Here is an 18,014-nt window from a genome sequence, read left to right on the forward strand (position 1 = left end):
AAAAAACAGCACCACAAGATACTGATACTGAGTACCGTACATTGAAATGTAAAAGGCCAAAATATTGTATGGTGTAAAAAAAAATTGGCTATTTGTTTCTTTCGTACTACAACATGACCTTTAGAAATTTTATTTTTATACATTTACATTAAAAAATTTTGTTTTTTGGCACGTTAGAACATTACTTCTTTAAACACACTTTAGAATAGAATAAATAGGCCTCATGTACTAGGAGTCATTTTGTACAATGACTTTTACATTTATGATACATTAGGCAACTTTACAGTAACATTTAATGACAGTCTACTTTGACTTTATCCGTTGGATTTGAATAAAATATTCCAAGATGTTTAATGACATACTAAATGAGAATTAAGAATATTGTCATCAAAAGAATAAACAATCACAGGCATAGGCCTACTAAAGTAATCAAAATGTTTTTAAAAAGTCATAGTATGTAATATGAAATATAGTATAGTGGTATAAACATGTCATTAGAAGTCATAGTGTGTAAAGAAAATAAAAAATGTAATTGTATATTATGCCAAATTGTCTTCGACAGTTATGGAATATCAGAATGACATTAAAAAGTAATGGTATGGTATCCAAAACGGTTGCTTTCTTTTCAGTCAGTACGCCAATGTCATAAAATGTAAAAAAAGTTGTAGTAAAGTAATTAAATAAAGATCAAGTCAACATAGTTCCAAACCGTTGTTTTTGTTCACGGTACATTCAGGCCACTACTTTTGAACAAGGGCAGGTTTTCTGATCTTTGCTACTGAAAATAAAAGGCAACCAATCACACTGTAGAACATAGAAGACATGCAAGCAACGAGGAATGTTGGTTATAAACACACATAGTGTGTAATGATGGACATTATCATGTAGGATTAGTTGATTAAAGTGTTTTACAGGTTCAACTCTTTTATTAAAATAAACTCAAAGCACTCAATTCAGCGCACATTTCACAACATAAAAGCTAAACCCAATGTCTGATGGAGACTCAGTATTATATTTATTTTTTATTACGACATTAGAATTTGTACATATCGTACTCTCCATTTGCATTTCATTTTTAAATTTATTACATAAATGTATTTCAAAAAGTAGGATAACAAGACAAATTTGATATAAAAAAAAAACTAATACCTGACTCTGGGACAGAATCTCGTGGAATGTCTTTTTTTAACATAAAGGTAACAACATTCCATTGATTTATATTTGGGAACATAGAAAAGATTAGCAAAATAATGTTAAACGCATTATTTTTTTTCATTAGCTTGTCAATACAAAACTTATTTTGCAAATTGAAAAACTCAAATCAATTAAGTTTGTCATTGTTGGCTTTGGTAACGTTACAATTAGCACACATTTTATATCCCTTGGACACAACTATACCAACCAAAGTTAAATTAAAAAAAACCTCCTCCACCTCCTCTCAATATTTTCTCCCCAACCATTAAGTAGCTACATATTTCCATTGCCCGCAAATAACCTGATCACTAAATTGATCTGCAATCTGAAAAAAACCTTCACAGAACACATGCAAAAATAAATACACTGCATGGCCTTTACTGCAACCTTTGCCCCCTAAATCCTAATCCACACCAACGACTAGACGTCATCAGCAGTTCTGGAGGAAGAACTCTGTTTGGGGTAAATTCTGCAGTTTATACTACTTTGTTTTTATAAAAGGTGGATTATTTAAATGCAAACAGTACAGTAAGCTTTGCATTGAGTGGAGTAACTAACATCCATGCTGTTGGGAAGCAGAGGGGGCAACTATGATACACATGCAGATGCTGATAAAGCAAAGTCTGAATGAACCTAAACGATCCGCAGATTAAGATTAAACCAAATTAAACAGCAAGAACCTCAGATGAAGAGAAATACAAATAAAACAGTCATCTATACACAATGTCAAGATGTGTAGTTTAAATACAACCAGGAGCACATAAAAGAAGAAAAGCAATACAACTATATTTATGAGCATAATATAGAAAATTAAATTATTACAATATGTAAAACAAACCAACAAAAAAAAAAGTAGGCCATGACATGTAAACCTCATATAAGATCATGTAAAAATAGAATAACCCTGTGATCATGTGACTAAATAAAGTTCATATATTGGAAAAATCTGATCGCAACATGCGCCCCTCTTGTCATTCACACAAACATCTTTTGAATCCTTTAAACATGTTGACAAATCAGAAAGCAGAGGAGTGGAGGGGCGAGTGTGTTTTGGCGGCGAGTGAGGCCATCGTGTCAGAGAGGAGAAAGGGAGGCCTGCAAATGTCAGAGCATCTTACCGCCTCCTCGCAGCTCCCTGATCCAAGTGTTACGTGCTACAGATGAGGTTCAGTGGTGGTTGGCCGGACGTCAACGTTCGAGGATGGAATAAAAACTTTCCCCGGGGGACTAGTTTGTCTTCTGAAACACAGAGACGTGCACCCCGGCGCTCGTCCTGCGTTAATAGCCTTCCTTCTGAGTGTGCATTTGATCCTGGATCCTCTGCAGCATCGCCTGCATCCGCCGCAACTGTGAGCAGAGGGGAGACAATAATTATTCACACGTGACCGAGCGGGGAATTCAAGAGACACTCATGATGCCAGACTGCTCTCTGCAGAACACGTGAGAAGGGCTGAACATCTGTAAGGAGCGGCTGGCTCCTCCAGCTGCCACTTTATCCACACTGCAGGCAAAACGATCGGCCTTTGTGTTACAAAAGCAGTAAAACGTACTCGCATCACATGCAGTTCTTTTCTCTTATGGTTCAAAGAATTCAAACGTGAATATTTGTTCTCTCCGATTTAGCTTAACTTTTGTTGGAGAACCAACATACGACCGTACGTGCCGTGATGTGTGCAGAGCGGTGCGTGTTGGGTTTGCGCTCATCATTTTCCAGTCTCAAACACACAGTGAGAATGTGCAGTGTCACAGTTTAGATTGTTCTTATAGTCACACACACACACAAAGACACGGTGAAATAACCATCACAGCCCACAATCACAGGACCAAATGACTTGTTGGCTGAGCGGAGACAAATATTCTTGGCAGACAACGAACGAAACGATTGTAAAAGAAAAATGCTTCAGATTAATTGATTGTTGCAAATCTATTGTTTAACCACATGCTAATACTGGTTCCACAAAAAAAACACTTGAAAGAAAAAAATCTCTTTATTTAAAATAAATAGATATAGTGGGGAAGTCGGGATGATGATCATTCACCACACACAGATCTTTCATTAATATGAAAACTCACACCATCTACAATGATGTGTGTGTCTGCTTTCGTCTTTTGTTGACTTACCTGAAAACACGTCACACTTTGTCGGAAAACGGGTATGTAATAATAAATGGAGCCTAAAAGTATTACTTTTACATCTACAGAAGAGGTATTATTTCATCATATCCTCTAACCAAAGCATATTTCATGGCATTTTAGCCTTTAAATATCTGTTGTCAGTCTGTTAAATTCTAACAATACTAATTTCTTGTATGCACCGCAATATAAAACCTGCAATGGAAGTTTTTACCAATGCCGGTTTTCAACCAGTGGTATTATAAAACATTGGTCTTTTCCTACCATCAGTTCAAACTCAAGGACGGACGGGGGGCCGGGGGGGGGTTAAGGTTCTGAATGTATAATTACACCAATTCATGTTTTTTAAGGCTACTCATTGTCAGCCTCAGAAAACATGATCTGAATGTGCTTCAAAGAAAAACATCGGTGTCCTAGAGACACTCAGAGGGCTTCATCGGAAAGGTCTCTCTGATCCGAGGGCGTCTCTGCGCGGGGCGGAGGCTCGGGGTTCTCGTGGGGGGCGGCACTTTGTTCACACTCGTGCTCGTGTTGGCTGTGCGAGTCCCGCTGTTGCTCGGCGTGCCGTACCTCCTCATCTTTCTCTCGGATGAGCTTTTCTGTCTCGTCACCCACGGCGGGCACCACCGGGATGGGGAAGTCGGTGCCGCTCTCCCTGGTCAGTTTACTGCGGAGAGATGCACGTCATGGTGAGAAAATTAAACATCTACTGTACCGTAAAGAGTGAGCCCGCAATGCTAGATGGATCTGGACCGTTTAAGTGAATTACACGATATCACACAACACAACATCACCCTACCAAGAGAATACAGGCACTATGTACACAGACACCAGACCTATGTCAGATCATCAGTGTCACAAGCCAAAACCAGGCATGTGCATAGCACGAGAAATCTTCCCCAGGTGCTAGGTAACTAGTTGCTGTCGAAATAATGCTGTAAACAGACTGTTGAATTACTAAGAAAAATATATATATGATTGAAAGTTATTTCAATGTGTCCGTAGGATGGATAAAGGACAAAATCGTATCAATAGACCTCTTAAAAAAGGATTTCCTCTTCAAAAGTATGGTCTACAAACGTCTATATATGTTTACTCTTCATATTGGTTGCAGTATGTAAAAGGACCCCCTTGCTCCAGTTCAAGCGTACTTGCGGTTGCGTTCCTTCACAACCATGCGGGTCATGTTCTGGATGCAGTGGGCTCTGTAGTTCTCGTAGTGAGTCTCCCGGGTGACGTCCTTCAGATCTTGCATGTGCGTGCGAACAAGCATGTTCCTCAGCTTCACGAAGTCACAGTGGGCCGAGTTCTCCACTGCAAAGTGGGAGTGAGAGGATCAGTCTCGACCAGTTGTTTGCACCGAACCAGCGCGGGCAACGCTCAACGAAAACGCGTGGAGAATCAATGGAGAATCAAAGGAAGACGGGCATTCATGCACGCGGCGCCTCTAAAGGCGGACTGTACGTTCACGTGATGGGGGTGGCGAGGGGGCGGGCCTACCTTCCACGATGCCCCAGGGATAGAGACGGCCTCGCACCCGCTTCCCTTTGGCCTCCACCACCGTGTTGCTGCCGATCACGGCGAAGGGGATGCTCTCCTTGTTGGGGGAACAGAAAAGGGCCAAATTAAAATGCCGGCAGAGAGATGTGGCAGGCGAGAGTGTGGAGGAGTTACGTTTGGACGCAGTGCACGTGGGTTTACTTTGTCTTTTCCACATTTTACTCCTTGTTTCCATATTCATACTCCTAAAATCCAGACTCCACTGCATGTCTTTGGTATGAATTATTTAAATAATTTCCTATTCAGACGGACGCAGAGAGACAAATACGGGCACAATGACGGCCAGCTTATGATGGAGAGCTAAACACGGTTGACTCATCTAGTCTGTGAAGTCTGCAGTGGACTGACTGCCAAAGTCTTGTGTTATACGGTGCAAGTATTCATTCAACGAAGTGCAAAACGTTTTCGGGCACGATCAGAAAATAAATGTGCAGTTTCTCGGGTTATTAAATTATCCACCTGAAGACAGCTGGCATCTCTGGCTCGTACCTTCAGCTGATGGTCCTGCTGCTTAAAGTCATCATCTTCGTCTGAGTCACAGTCAGGGAACTGGTATATCTTGATACCATACTGCTCGATCTCCTCTCGGATCTACGGGGAGACAAGCGACAGAGAAAGTACGGAGTGAAAAAACGAGTCCTGTGAATCTCTGCTAAGTAGGGAGAGTGTCCTTTGAGGGAGGAGACACACGTATAGATGAGAAGTCCTTTGATCGCGATCAGCCTTGCCTTGAATTTCTTCTTCTTGACCTCAGCAGGCGTGAGTGTGTCGGCTTTGGCCAAAATGGGGACGATGTTGACCTTTTCGTGAAGAGCTTTCATAAACTCCACATCCAGAGGCCGCAGGCTGCAGGAGACATGAAACAAACGTGTACACAGAAAGACGGTGAGACACAAATCCCTCAAAGTGAACGATACAACGTCTATCTTAAGCTAACGTGAACAGCTGCCCTCCCTTAGTGACCTCTCACTCTCTAATGAGTAATGACTGACGCTCATCAACAGAGGGGGATGTTTCTCCGTCGCTGCACTTCTAGAATGATCGGCTGGAGGCAAGTTTGTTCTTTAATGAGGACTGTGATGTGGAACGACAACTGCAGCACAACTGCGGCAAAAAGCGCCGCATCGGCACAAACAAACGATTAGAGTCCTGCGATATAAATTCACCTGAAGGCGGATGAGAATCGCTTTAAACTTCGCGCAGCCGGCGGCTGCATTTAACAACTCACGGCACTGCAGGTAAAAAACCGGCATGAAACAGAAAGGTGGTTGTGTTTGCACAGAAAGGCAAAAGGTTGTATGTTGCCACGCACGCCATGTGAAAGTAAAAAGGTCGTCACTGTTCTGATGTAAACTCCTGCAGCACAGACATCACCACTGCAGCAGAGAGGGTTTGACATTCGACAGAGAGAGGGAGGGAGGCTAGCTAAACCCCAGGCAGCACCGAGGATGCGTCGTACCCGTGGCCGAAGGGCGAGATGAAGTAGAGGCAGCAGTGTACGCGGTTGTCCTGGATGTTCTTGCGGTTGAGGCCGCTCTCGTCCCTGAAGTACTGCTCGAACTGCTGGTCGATGTAGTCGGCCACGGACTTCCAGCTGGAGCAGAAGCACACGGGGGGATATTTAGTCTCCAAGGCAACGCACCCCCACGGCAACACCCGAAATACTGCGCGGGACTATTTATAAACACAACAAAGCTAAAAAGAGATTTTTTTTCTCTTTGCTCTTTGAATATTTTCATTTTTTGGTCATTGTCTTTCTTTTCGGGTTGATCCGTGAAGATGTTTGTCGTGTACCATTCGGTGTTGTTTACAGCATCCCCAAACCCGGGCGTGTCCACGATGGTGAGCTTCAGTTTGACACCTTTCTCTTCTATATCCACTGTGTGCTTGGTGATTTCTACAGTTTGTGTGATCCGCTCTACGGAAAGGACACAAACGCACGGCTGTCAATATCAGCCACGACACACGGGAGAGCAAATGGTGAGAAAAAGTACATCAAAAGCTGGGGCTCCCTCACCTTCAGCATTGAGCAGCTTCCTATCTTTGTAAAGATCTGTGAGAAAGAGACTGTTGACCAGGGTGGACTTTCCCAGGCCGGACTCCCCTTCAAACAAAAAACAACACAGAAAAAAAAAGCAAGACTTTTCAGTCTCTTTGAACTAAACAGCGGGCTTAAGATCAAATGCCTGCTAATGTGCACAGCGGGATTTACCTGCCACCATGAGCGTGAAGTCAAATCCCTTCTTCACTGACTTGCGGTGAACCTGGTTTGGCAGCGTTGCAAAACCCACATATTCCTTGTCCTGGTCCTGAAAAACACAAAGAAAAGATGAAATAAGACATCAGGGAAGCACACATTACCCTGCATGACTTGAACTATGCAGCTCTGTGATCAACCACTCCAAAAGTTTGACACCTCAATCAACAACGAAAACGCATCACTACGACCTCAAAGCTCAAATCACAACCTGCTCCACCAGAGAATCACCTTTTTTTTTTTTAGGCCACGCAGCAACAACAAATTATAGCTCAGTCTGAGCATCAACAACAACGCGGCCTCCGCAGCGGAACTCAACCACACACACACACACACAACTCGTCCAGTCCCGGCCCCTTGTTACCTCGTTGTTGTTGTACGGGTCAAATGGACCCCAGGGACTCTTGGGCCTGGTGGGACTGATTGGGACCGACGACAAGTCAAACTCCGCACTTTGGCGCCGCGGTAGTCGGGGTTCAGAGCGTGAACCCGACTGCGCCCGGGCCGCCGCGGGGAGGTGCAACTGTGACGGGGTGTGAGGGCGGTCTTTGCCCTCAGCCGCCCTGTCGGGCTCACGGCCGCGGGGGCCGGGGAGGAGGTCGGGGCTGTCGCGCCCTGCTGGGTGGGGAGGCTCTTGCATAATGTTCTCCACCTCCGAGTCGTCCGAATGGCATGAATGCTAGAGAGACGACACGGCGGAAGGGGTGCGTGAGGCGGAAACAAGTTCAGGTTGTATTGAGGAGGGGGAAAAGGGTCGAGATCCAGACGGGAGGAACATTTTAGAAACGGCTGCAATATCTCGTGGTGACGTAGAATGTCAGAATGTCAAAAGAAATCTTTCTCACTGTGTTTGTGTGTTATGTAATTGAGATAAAACTAATGTTGAATAAGCTGTGGCACTTGGATGTGCACTTAATCCCACATTCCTGGAAGCAGAGAGTGACTTTCCTACATCATAAACTATAAATGTCCTGACCACTTCAAGTCAATTTCGCAGTGCTAACGTAAAGCCAAAAGGCCTTTCCTCATGGTTGTTATTAGAGGACGGGCATACAGGTCAAATCACCAAAATAAAATTAATTATAAGCTTTTCCTGAAAGCGGACACACAGAGGAGGTGTAGGGTGTTGTGCATACTCCAGTTACCACAAACTAGTTTCCCTGCTAGTGGAGAACAGACCTAAATTATGCAATGGTCCACAGAAAGCATGAGGAATTAAATGAGGCAATTTAAATTCAGCAGTCGGCCCGTAGTGTGACTCTGCACCCGTATCATGTGGTAGATGAAGTTACGAGGCTGTATGTAAAATAACTATAATTATCTTCAGGGCTTAACAGGTAAAGTCTGCCACTATATGGGGGGTAAAATGAGGGGTTTGTTTTGGGTTTTTTGAGTGGGCCACATCACTGCTACCTGTTCAGCATCATGGTGATTAGGGGAGGCAGCTAAGGACTCGTGCTCGTCCGATGAAGCGTGAGCCTCGTGGGCACCGTCCTCCATTGCAACCGGGGACACGGTGCACTCTGCAATCTCACAACCAGAAGGGAGCAATCACGCCCGGAGGGGGGGGTTTCGGAACAGGGAGGACAGGGAGGGGAGGGAGGCGCAGGGGGTCCGCCACGAGGAAACAAGGTGCACGGGGATCGAGAGGCGTGGGCGATGGGACGAAAGGAAGGAGCGTTCAGGAAGGGCGGAAAACAAGACTGAAGAAGAGGGGAAAAAAATAAAATAAAGCAAAAGTTACAACATCGTACCATTTACCACAGGAAATGGCGTGATTGCAGAGAAGATACAAGTCACCAGGGGGATGGTTGAGCGGTGCGTAACGTCTTCCACCGGTGGCCTGAGTGCTTAATGTTATTAGATTCTCTGATATCAGTCTAGTCAGTGTCTCAGGCACCAACAATGCACCATCAGACGCAGTGCCAGCAGATGAGATCATCTGTGCCACAATGTGGGAGCAAAGTAAAACACAAAGAGTCAAACCTCTGCCCGAGTCGGTCCAGACTAGAGACACTCTGGAGTTTGATATCAGTGTGTAACCAAAAAAATAAACGTGACTCATTCCATTTCAGTCCCCAATACGTTTATGACCTCCATTCAGGGCCGACAGTTTGAATTAAGCTGGGTACAGAGCTTCAGGGCAGAAGGGAAATTGATAGTTTGAAAATCAGTGACCTGCTTTCAATGTAAAATCAATGTCCAACGCAGTTGGTCCTGTGACCCACATAAAAAAAAAAAAAAAAAAATGGTTGACTGCAAAGCTCTGACCACTTTGCAGACAAACTGATCAGAACTATAATCCCATTTCCCTCCTATTTTGGGTGTTAAAGCAAACCGGCTGAGAGAACCACACCATCGGATGGAATCTGACAAAAAGAACATCACTACTGACGTTTCTACAGAAGCAGCAGTCAAAACACACGAAAGCTTTCTTCTTTACGAAAGCTGCATCACAACCCCCCCCCCCCCCCCCCCCTCCCACCTCCCACGCGTGGCCTCACCTGTGGTCCCTTCAAAATCAGCACAGAAAAGCCTCCTCTCGTTGCCTCCGCGCGCACTGCTCGCCACGACCGCTGCAGCAGGAAGCAGCGAGCCGGCGGCTCGGGCATTTATACGCCTCCATCCCAGAGGACGCGACGCCCTTCAGCACCATCGAGCCACTGGACTGATTTTGGACGGAATTGACGAGCCACGCGTCACGAGGCTGAACGCGCTCACAGCTTTGTAGCAGTACGAGGCGATTATCCTGTTAACACACCTTGATGGTTCAGCGTCACAATAAACCTCTATGGGGGATTGAACATGTGTCCCCCCCCCCAATGCTGCTCAACATCCCCACAAACCCCCCCCACAACTGCTGTATCAAACATGAATTCACTAACTTATGAATCAATTGACTAGAAACTATTTAGAAGGTGTTTGCCTTCACATTCCACATTAAGGAGATGTTCACGGTTGTGTATTTTCTGTCTGACCACTTTCCAAAGGTGGCTTCTCTTAATGTGGACCCTTCGAGGGTCCTGGGTCACAGCTTTCGTCTGCAAGCCAAACTGCTCGTTCTTTAAATCTAAACCCATGAGGCATCGGCCTAGTTTCCACTGAGCACTCTGAAGTCAGAACGTTTTCCTCTCCAACTGAACGAGCCAGGTTATCGGCCCCTGCTGTGTGATTATATATTCAAGTTAAAAATACACAGGGAAGGAATTTCATTGTTTCATGCATGTCAGCCCTGGAGGCCAAAAACACATACGTTTTCTCTTAAGCTCTTAATTTGATATCCTGACAGTCAACTGGGGGGACAAAATAACAAGATGATGTGATGCAGCCCACAAAAAAGCTCCGGGTTTGACATTTGTGATCGCGCTCCTGCCTTGAGGAAAACCAGTATGGGAGAATCATTATGCTTCAGTAATCTAACAGATCCTAAAGGAAGAGATTTAATCCGATTCTTACTTTCAGCACTTTTTACACATGCAAATATTTCCACTAGTCGTGAGCTTTATGAGGCCTTTTCAGATTCCCGCTGAACTTCTGTCTTCCACATATCGACCTCTTCCCAGGTGGAGGTCTCAAGTCTGTGCTACTAACTCGTCAACTCTAAAAGTGAGACACAAAACTGTTGTTACAAATTCTAAATGGCCCCAATGAGCCAACATGGCTCATAAACCCACTTTTAACTACGGAGTCAAATAAAAAAACATGATAATTTGTTGGAATTCCTCCGAACGTTGGCGGGTGAGTTTAAATTTAAGTAAGTTTGCTCACAGTTGAGTGTAAATAACATCATCCAAAGTCAAACATGTACTCTCTGCCAACAATCAATCTTTGCTGTGCTCAGCCAATAGAAAACCAACGGCAGGCTATCGTGTGTGTAGCAGACAAACCAATATACTGATGAAACACATGATTGACTTTCCAAGCGAACATCAATTGGGCTCTGGTGAGACAAACTAACTCAGTCACAGCGGAGACCTGAACCAATAACAATTTCCATAACCAGCCAAAACCGACATTTCAGTTCCTCTTGAGGGTTTGTCCACTGTGACAAATAAGCAGCCTCCATACGCTGGGATGCCGTGCAGAGTTTGTCAGTGAAGAAAATGGTTGAATAAACCCTCAGACTCCGGAGAGGCACAATGAAGCCACCGACACACGGCTGGAAATGCATCAAACACGCTAAAACAACAAACAAAACACTTCATGGGTATTTTGGTACAAATAAGTCTTCAACTAACTCAAACGTCTTCGGGTTTAAAGACTCTCCCACATTGCTGAAACCCAGTTCAACCTGAACGTGCACGAAGTCGTGCGGTTTACGTCTGCTTTGTTGGTGTTGGCTGCCGCGGTGCTGACGGATGATGATTTGCTGCATGAATCGCAGCTCTCGGGTGGGAAATGCTCCCGCTGTGTGACATGGGAAATTGCCAGAAGTCAAAGAAACGAAGCAGCACGCCGTTGTTGACCTCCTGTGATGAAAGCACATTCCAGCTTGGGAGGAAACGCAGTCGACAGAGTCATTTATAATCCAGCTGCAATAATTACTATGCTATTATTCAAAGAAAGCTACATCATTTTAGCTTGGCATGCTTTGCCCCAGCTGGCAGGAATGCGTTCATAATAATAAGTGTGGGACACGAGGGACATGAGGCATAAAGTGGGGCCGCAGCAGCAACGCATTTGTACACACTGTGATCTTAAGCTCTGGTTGTATTTTTTATTCCTATTGCAAAAAAGTGAATGTTGTCGATGGCAAAGGGTGAATACCAGCGAGGTTTCCCTGTTGTAGTGCAGTAGCAGGTGGTGAAGTGAGACACGTGCGCCCTGTTTGAATGCTGCAGGTTATTTAGATTGTTATAGCGGGACTCTGTGTGAAGCTGCCCCAGTGCAGAGGGGGACACAGGGGGACATAAGTATTCCCCCTTCACCACACACACACACACCTGCAGCTACAGAGCTGATACATCTCCATGTGACCGAAACTTCCCATGAATTCAGTAAAACAGAATTCCCAATGAAAACTTCCATTCCCTGTGTGCCAGATTGGGGTGAAAAGAAGCCACTCCACCGTGAGGTTCCTGCAGCTCTGCCCCAAAGGAATTCCTGTCAGTGTCTCCCACCATCAGAGATGCTCTCGATGCATTTAGCTGTCACATCGGATCAATAAACGTGGGCTTTAACATCTTAAGAGGTGGACGGCGGGGAAAAGCTCCACACGGTGTCTTAGCACTCACGTGGGAAACAAAATAAAAACCTCTCAGTGGCTCCGCAGAAAAAAAATTATGACAAGTTAGTGTGAGAGCACAAAGCCATGTCACATGCAGAAGAACAGTCCGGCTCATACGTGGATGATCGACACCCGGGCACATGTGCACTGTATATGCAACAGTAGGGAAAATCTGCAGCCAAAAAAAAAAAAAAAAAAACAGCGGCCCACAAACAAATTGCACAAGCACATACCTCTGCATGAGTGTTCGGTTCCGTTTTTGCTGCCATATTATCCGTTCAGAACCGGTACTCCGATAGTTGCAAGAGAGATCAGCAGAAAAAAGGCCTTCGCAAAGCTCCTTGGACTGAATGTCACTTTTCCACTCGTTTCAGGGAACCCCACGTTACATAAGCACACCTATTTTCCCCGCCTCACCAGTCAGATGGCATCCAGTTCTGTTCCAACTCCCCTCACCCCCACATACTTGATCTGGAAAGGTCTTTTTTTTTTAAATGTATAAACCGGTACACAGGTCGATGTGTGCCACTCTGCATCTGGAGGATTTCGAAAGTCTCAAAAGCCCAATCTGCGAGCTGATATGCAGATGAGCTGCCTCACATCACAGACTTCTTACAAAGGCCGTCACATCCAACCCAGACCGTCCAGCTGGCATCGCCAGGGCCCGGGTGGTACCAGGCAAATCTGTGAGAGTGTGCGTGTGTGTTCATGATGGGGAGGAGAGGTGACTTATGGCCTACATGCTACAAATAATCTTTGTATCGAATACACTTTCTCACACACACACACACACACACACACACACACTTAAATGGGCCACAGCACAAAGCCTTTCCATTAATCTTGGTGGTTCTCTGAGCCTGGCAAGTCTTACAATACTCACACATTCTTAAGGAATGCGGATTTTGTGATTACGTTATTGCGTTGGGTGTTGTAGAGACGCGAATGAGCTTAATGACTCTAATCTATATACTGTGTGGCATTTAAAAAGAGATATTTCTCAACCACACATACAGAGGGCACGGTTTGAAAAGTCCAGCGTGTGCCTGGGATAGAAACTTCAGTATTTCAGTTTGACTTGGGAAGGAAAAAAGGAAACAAAATGCACAATTCAGCAGGGAGTTGATTTTCTGCTTATGGGAGGAAGAACTCGACGTAACGCGATCCCAATCTCAACAGCTCACGCCGCAAAGTGTGCCAACACAGCAGTAATGACTACCATAAGTAAGAGCCGGGGAGCAACACAAACAGTATCAGGTCAACAGACCCGCCAGTCCAGCCAACCACACAGTCGGCAAATCCCCCTCAATGTGACACGCACGGAGCAGGCCGTGATGAGGGGGGGCAGCGTTTCGTCTTACAGACGGGAGGCGTTACTTCCTGTCGGGAAAGACTCCGGGGAGACGAGTTGAGGTCCGCCCACGGACCTCTCTGGCCGGCGCTCATCACCAGAGCGATTAACCCGGAGCGCCTGAAAGGGCTGACGGTGCCCGAGGGGTGGATGGCTTTTAGATACACAATCTCAGGCCACACACACACACACACACACACACACACACACACACACACACACACACACACACGGGCCATCTCTGGTGGCGTGAGGGTCACATGCCCGGTGGTAATTAAGATGGTATTTCAGAGAAGATCCAAGCCAACGGAGCGGCTCGTCCCCACAGAGCCGGGCGTTGTGTGTGTGTGTGTGTGTGCGTGGAGCGCCAAATGACGTCTCTACTTGTTGTAGAGCGTGCAGCTGTGCCCCATGGGGAGCACGCAGCGGAGAGAGGGCAGTGCCACCTGCTGCTCACGACTGGAAAAGAAACAGCTGGACTACAGATAAACAGCTGCTGAAGGGGCTGCAGGTGTGTTGCATGGCACACACACACACGCACACGCACACGCGTACCTGTCTAGATGCGCACAGATGTGTAAAATTATGAAGGAAAAGCTTTTCTTCGCTGGGAATGATGAGTTTGTTGTCACAATATGGTCTCCACTACAAGTTCACGGTGTACACGCCGGCTCCGCACACACAAGCTGGAGGAAAGAAAGGACGACCTGTTTCAGTTTGAGGTCAACAGGAAAATATGCAGAAAACACGCAGAAACTTTGAATTGGATATACATTTTCTCCTGCACAGTGTGAGAAAGTGGGTGAACAGTGGCTGGGTGCTGACGCCCTCTGAAGCAGAATCCACCAGGAACATAAATATTGTTCAACAATGGCGAAGGACGACGGACCCGCTGAACTTACACTTCCTGCACTTCCTCCTCCATTCAATTAAGGCCCTTTATCGGACATCGAGATTCCTGTTGGAAAGCGGCTGAAGCCCTTTTCTCACTTTGTTTTTTCCCCCCTTAAAAAGTGGCCTGGTGCAACAAAGGCTCATGTGACTCGGTGTGTGTGTGTGTGTGTGTGCGCTTTCGGCTGTACGACTTAAAGAAAGGGAGAGGCTTTTCCCGATTAAGAGAATTCCTCTGACTCGTTTTAAAATCCCACAGTACATTACATTCCAGTCTTTTAAAGGTTTATGAGCGACAGTATTCGCTGGTAGTCACCTGTGGCTGGTCCAGTCTGCACGTCCACTGACCCAAAACATGAACCAGCTTTTAGCTACATTTCTCCTATTTTGGAAATTCATCTTGACTGAGATCTAGAAAACAAGGGGGTGGAGGGGCAATTATGGCAATAAGAATTATGTCCTTAGTTTTGGGGTGTATGCACTGTTTGGTTTGTTATCTTTTCCAACAGCTTGAGAAGCATCATTAGCAAGAAGCATGGACGCTATAATGTGACCTGGCTGAATTAAGAAAGAATCGTTATAACATCAAGCAGATTTAGAGCCTATCACAATCACACACACACACACACACACACACACACACACGCACACGCACACGGCGCTGGAATCGCTCCTGAGAAGCCACAACAAGGGCGCCGGCTTCTCCACGGCGCTTTAATATCGCCGTCTCTGGCCGAGACCTGGCTGCTTTAATGAGCTGTGATGCCCGTTCCCAGCCATCATTCAACACCAGCAGCAGGAATGATCACGTCTATTGGTTTCCAGTGATCCCATCTTGCGGTATTGCTTAAGAGTGAACAGCCCCCAAAGAGCAACACCTGTGGGGCAAAAGGCGACGGTCAGACAAAACAAGCCCAACATCTGCCGGCTGGTGAACTCGGCGTGGCCCCGGCGAGGGGGAAGAGTCACCAGGTTGTCGCGCTTCTGCAATGCTGGATTCCAGCCAGCGCAGCTCCCACATTGCACGAACACAGGACCACCTTGTGCGATTTGGCCCTTATCTCAGCGCTCCTGGAGAAACAGAAACACGGTCGGCATTGTGTCCTGACCAGATTCAATAAGAGAAATTACATCAGCGTCTCGGCCGGGTTTCCTGTCTTGACCAAATGTGCCGTTCGGGTGGAAACGGAGCAAACGTAGTTTGACTAGTCAGAGGTTCGTTACTTCTGCGGGAGGTCGGCCCCGAGGGCAGGGAAAGCTTGACGTCTGTGTAAATGTGCGCCACCGGAAAAAATAAGTACACCTGACAGATAATCTGTGAACAACTTGCAGCTTTTCCTGCTACTTTAACATCCTCTGCCATCTGCTGTGTTGAAAGCGGAGCGTGGCGGGAAACGCAAATGTGCTTTTGTTAAGCCCTGAAACAACAATACGGATTGAATGTGTAATTACACTGCACTACACTGTCTTTTTATAATGTGTTTTCACGGGAAAATCCCCAAGAACTGCAAAAAGATCCCAAGATCATGATGTTTCACCCCGATCCAATATTTGTAAAGAGCCCAACCGGCCTGTTCACGGTGCCGTTCTTCCTTCCCGAGTGACAGTTTATCTCATATTTCAAAAGCTGGAGGAGCACGTCCGACACATCTGCCCTTCAACCATAGATGAGCCTGCTGTGGAGATGATTTGCAACCATGTGGCCCTCATCAGTCTCCGCCGTCTTATGTGGTTAAGCAGTAGTCTACCAGTTTGTAAAGAGAAAAATATAGAAAATAATAATAATAAAATAAAAAATAGAATGATTTCTGCTGATTCCGTTTTTGGATTTAAGAGGTATTTATCCTCCTTGTGAGCGAAACAGACGGCGTCGATGAGTCCTGGGGCGGTGCCCAGGCTCACACATGATGGCCTACACGTAATTGTCCCCTTCCTCTTTCCCTACCCATCGGTTCTCCACCTCCGGATGTAATCTGGCCTCTAATCTTGATGCCCAAACACACCAGGAGCCGCACAAAAAGATTGGAAACCTCAACACACACACACACACACACACACACACACACACACACACGATGCCTTGCCATTAACTCTTCTGTGATCCCAGTGTCTTCAGCAGCTCGAACATACAATGTTTGTTGTAGTTTGCATGCAATAACATCATGTAGGATTCAGTTGACTGTCAGCTGCTACTGCACAGCTGGAATAAACATACAGGAACATCTGGCTGGCAGGAGCAGCCTCTTACAGATGAAAAAAGACACTACTGTACATCTCAGTCACCACCAAAAGCATTTCAATGCTCAATCTCAAGACAAGCAGACGGCGTAGACGAGGATGAGACGCTCATTAGCACATTATTGTCGTTATAACACACGCGCTGGAGGCTTGTTCGGGGGAAACTGTGCTGAACAGAAAGCCAAAAAAAAAAAAGACAGCTTGATGAAACTGTCCGTCCTCTGGTCACATTACGGCCCGGTGGCCGAGCTTCACCCTCGTCTCACCACAACGCCGACGACACGCTGTGCTTACCATTCTGCAGATGGCCGAGACAAATAAACGCAGCAGCAGCAGCAGCAGCAGCGCTCAGCCCCCCCCAGGTGAGTCGGCAATAACGTAACGCTGCGTGCGGACACGAGCCGCATCGCCGGCTCCACCGGCTGGTGCTCCGCTGCAGACACGGAGCAGCAGGGGTGGAAGAAGAGGGAGTGGGATGACGACAGAGACCCAGACTCTCAGTAAACAGCTGTAAAAAAAAGCTAAATGTTTGGGTCCATTGAGTGGGGCATGATGATATTTATTCGTCTGCTCCCTCACACATCAACTGAACCGTTCAGCGCCAGAGTTAGCACTTCTTCTACAAGTGTTCAGTCGTGAGAAGTAGTTCTGCAGATTTCCGCAATTCAAGCGAACGAGAGAGCATGACATTATAAATATCTTATGGTGTGCGTCCCCAGAAGTCTCACCTCAAGTGTCTAATGAGTGTCAAAAGGAAGCGGCACGTCAGCAAGACACCTGGCATCCTGCAGTCTCTCACAGCGAGATTTACTCCCCACAGGGACAATTACGTGCCACGAGTTTTATATTAGGATCTCTAACAGATGTGAAAACACTTGAGCAATGAATGTAGAATGTAGACAGTAGCTCTGCTGATATTATGAGCTACTTGAAGGCCAAAAGGGAAATCTCTAACTATCATTTCTAGGTTTCTGTAGAACAAACTATCAAAAGCAGACGTTCTCCTTTTTAAAGTGGGTCATTGCACCAGATGGGACCTGTGTGCGGTGGAATAGATGCAGGATTTAGTGGAGTGAAATATAAGTGGAGTGTATACGTGTAGTTTAGACTACTATCTACCGTAACATACCTTATAATCAAAGTCTTCCCTTTAATGCAGCGAG

At 45.9% G+C, this 18,014-nt stretch overlaps 1 protein-coding gene across 10 annotated transcripts; it reads right to left on the reverse strand.

Annotated features, from left to right (window-relative positions):
• Positions 1-113: 113 nt before the first annotated feature.
• On the reverse strand, positions 114-17,254 carry septin4b (septin 4b). Of its 10 annotated transcripts, none has more exons than XM_040179800.2 (13): positions 9,649-9,819; positions 8,558-8,847; positions 7,509-7,823; positions 7,100-7,196; positions 6,905-6,991; positions 6,682-6,805; positions 6,347-6,481; positions 5,616-5,733; positions 5,377-5,478; positions 4,828-4,924; positions 4,479-4,641; positions 3,898-3,994; positions 114-2,541 (listed from the first exon to the last, which is right to left on the reverse strand). In XM_040179800.2, exons 2-13 carry the CDS (start codon positions 8,642-8,644, stop codon positions 2,473-2,475), a joined length of 1,491 nt encoding a protein of 496 aa, XP_040035734.2. In that variant the 5' UTR covers positions 8,645-8,847; positions 9,649-9,819; the 3' UTR covers positions 114-2,472. The 10 variants fall into 10 exon arrangements, with proteins under 10 accessions (XP_040035734.2, XP_077954378.1, XP_077954380.1 ...); XM_078098252.1 differs by having other exon boundaries at positions 5,347-5,478; positions 9,649-9,789; XM_078098254.1 differs by lacking the exons at positions 8,558-8,847; positions 9,649-9,819 and adding an exon at positions 8,899-8,916 and having other exon boundaries at positions 5,347-5,478.
• Positions 17,255-18,014: the final 760 nt, after the last annotated feature.

The sequence above is a fragment of the Gasterosteus aculeatus genome, chromosome 1 (genome assembly GCF_964276395.1).
Source record: "Gasterosteus aculeatus chromosome 1, fGasAcu3.hap1.1, whole genome shotgun sequence".
Classification (NCBI taxonomy): Eukaryota; Metazoa; Chordata; class Actinopteri; order Perciformes; family Gasterosteidae; genus Gasterosteus; species Gasterosteus aculeatus.

What these genes read in the sequence shown, in the direction of transcription:
- septin4b (XM_040179791.2), bottom strand. Translation starts at nt 8,644, where the DNA reads ATGGAGGACGGTGCCCACGAGGCTCACGCTTCATCGGACGAGCACGAG. An exon ending in GCTGTAAACAACACCGAATG is followed by an intron (nt 6,482 to 6,681) that starts GTACACGACAAA and finishes CTTCTGCTCCAG; the next exon opens with CTGGAAGTCCGTGGCCGACT. An exon ending in TCCCTGGGGCATCGTGGAAG is followed by an intron (nt 4,642 to 4,827) that starts GTAGGCCCGCCC and finishes CCCACTTTGCAG; the next exon opens with TGGAGAACTCGGCCCACTGT.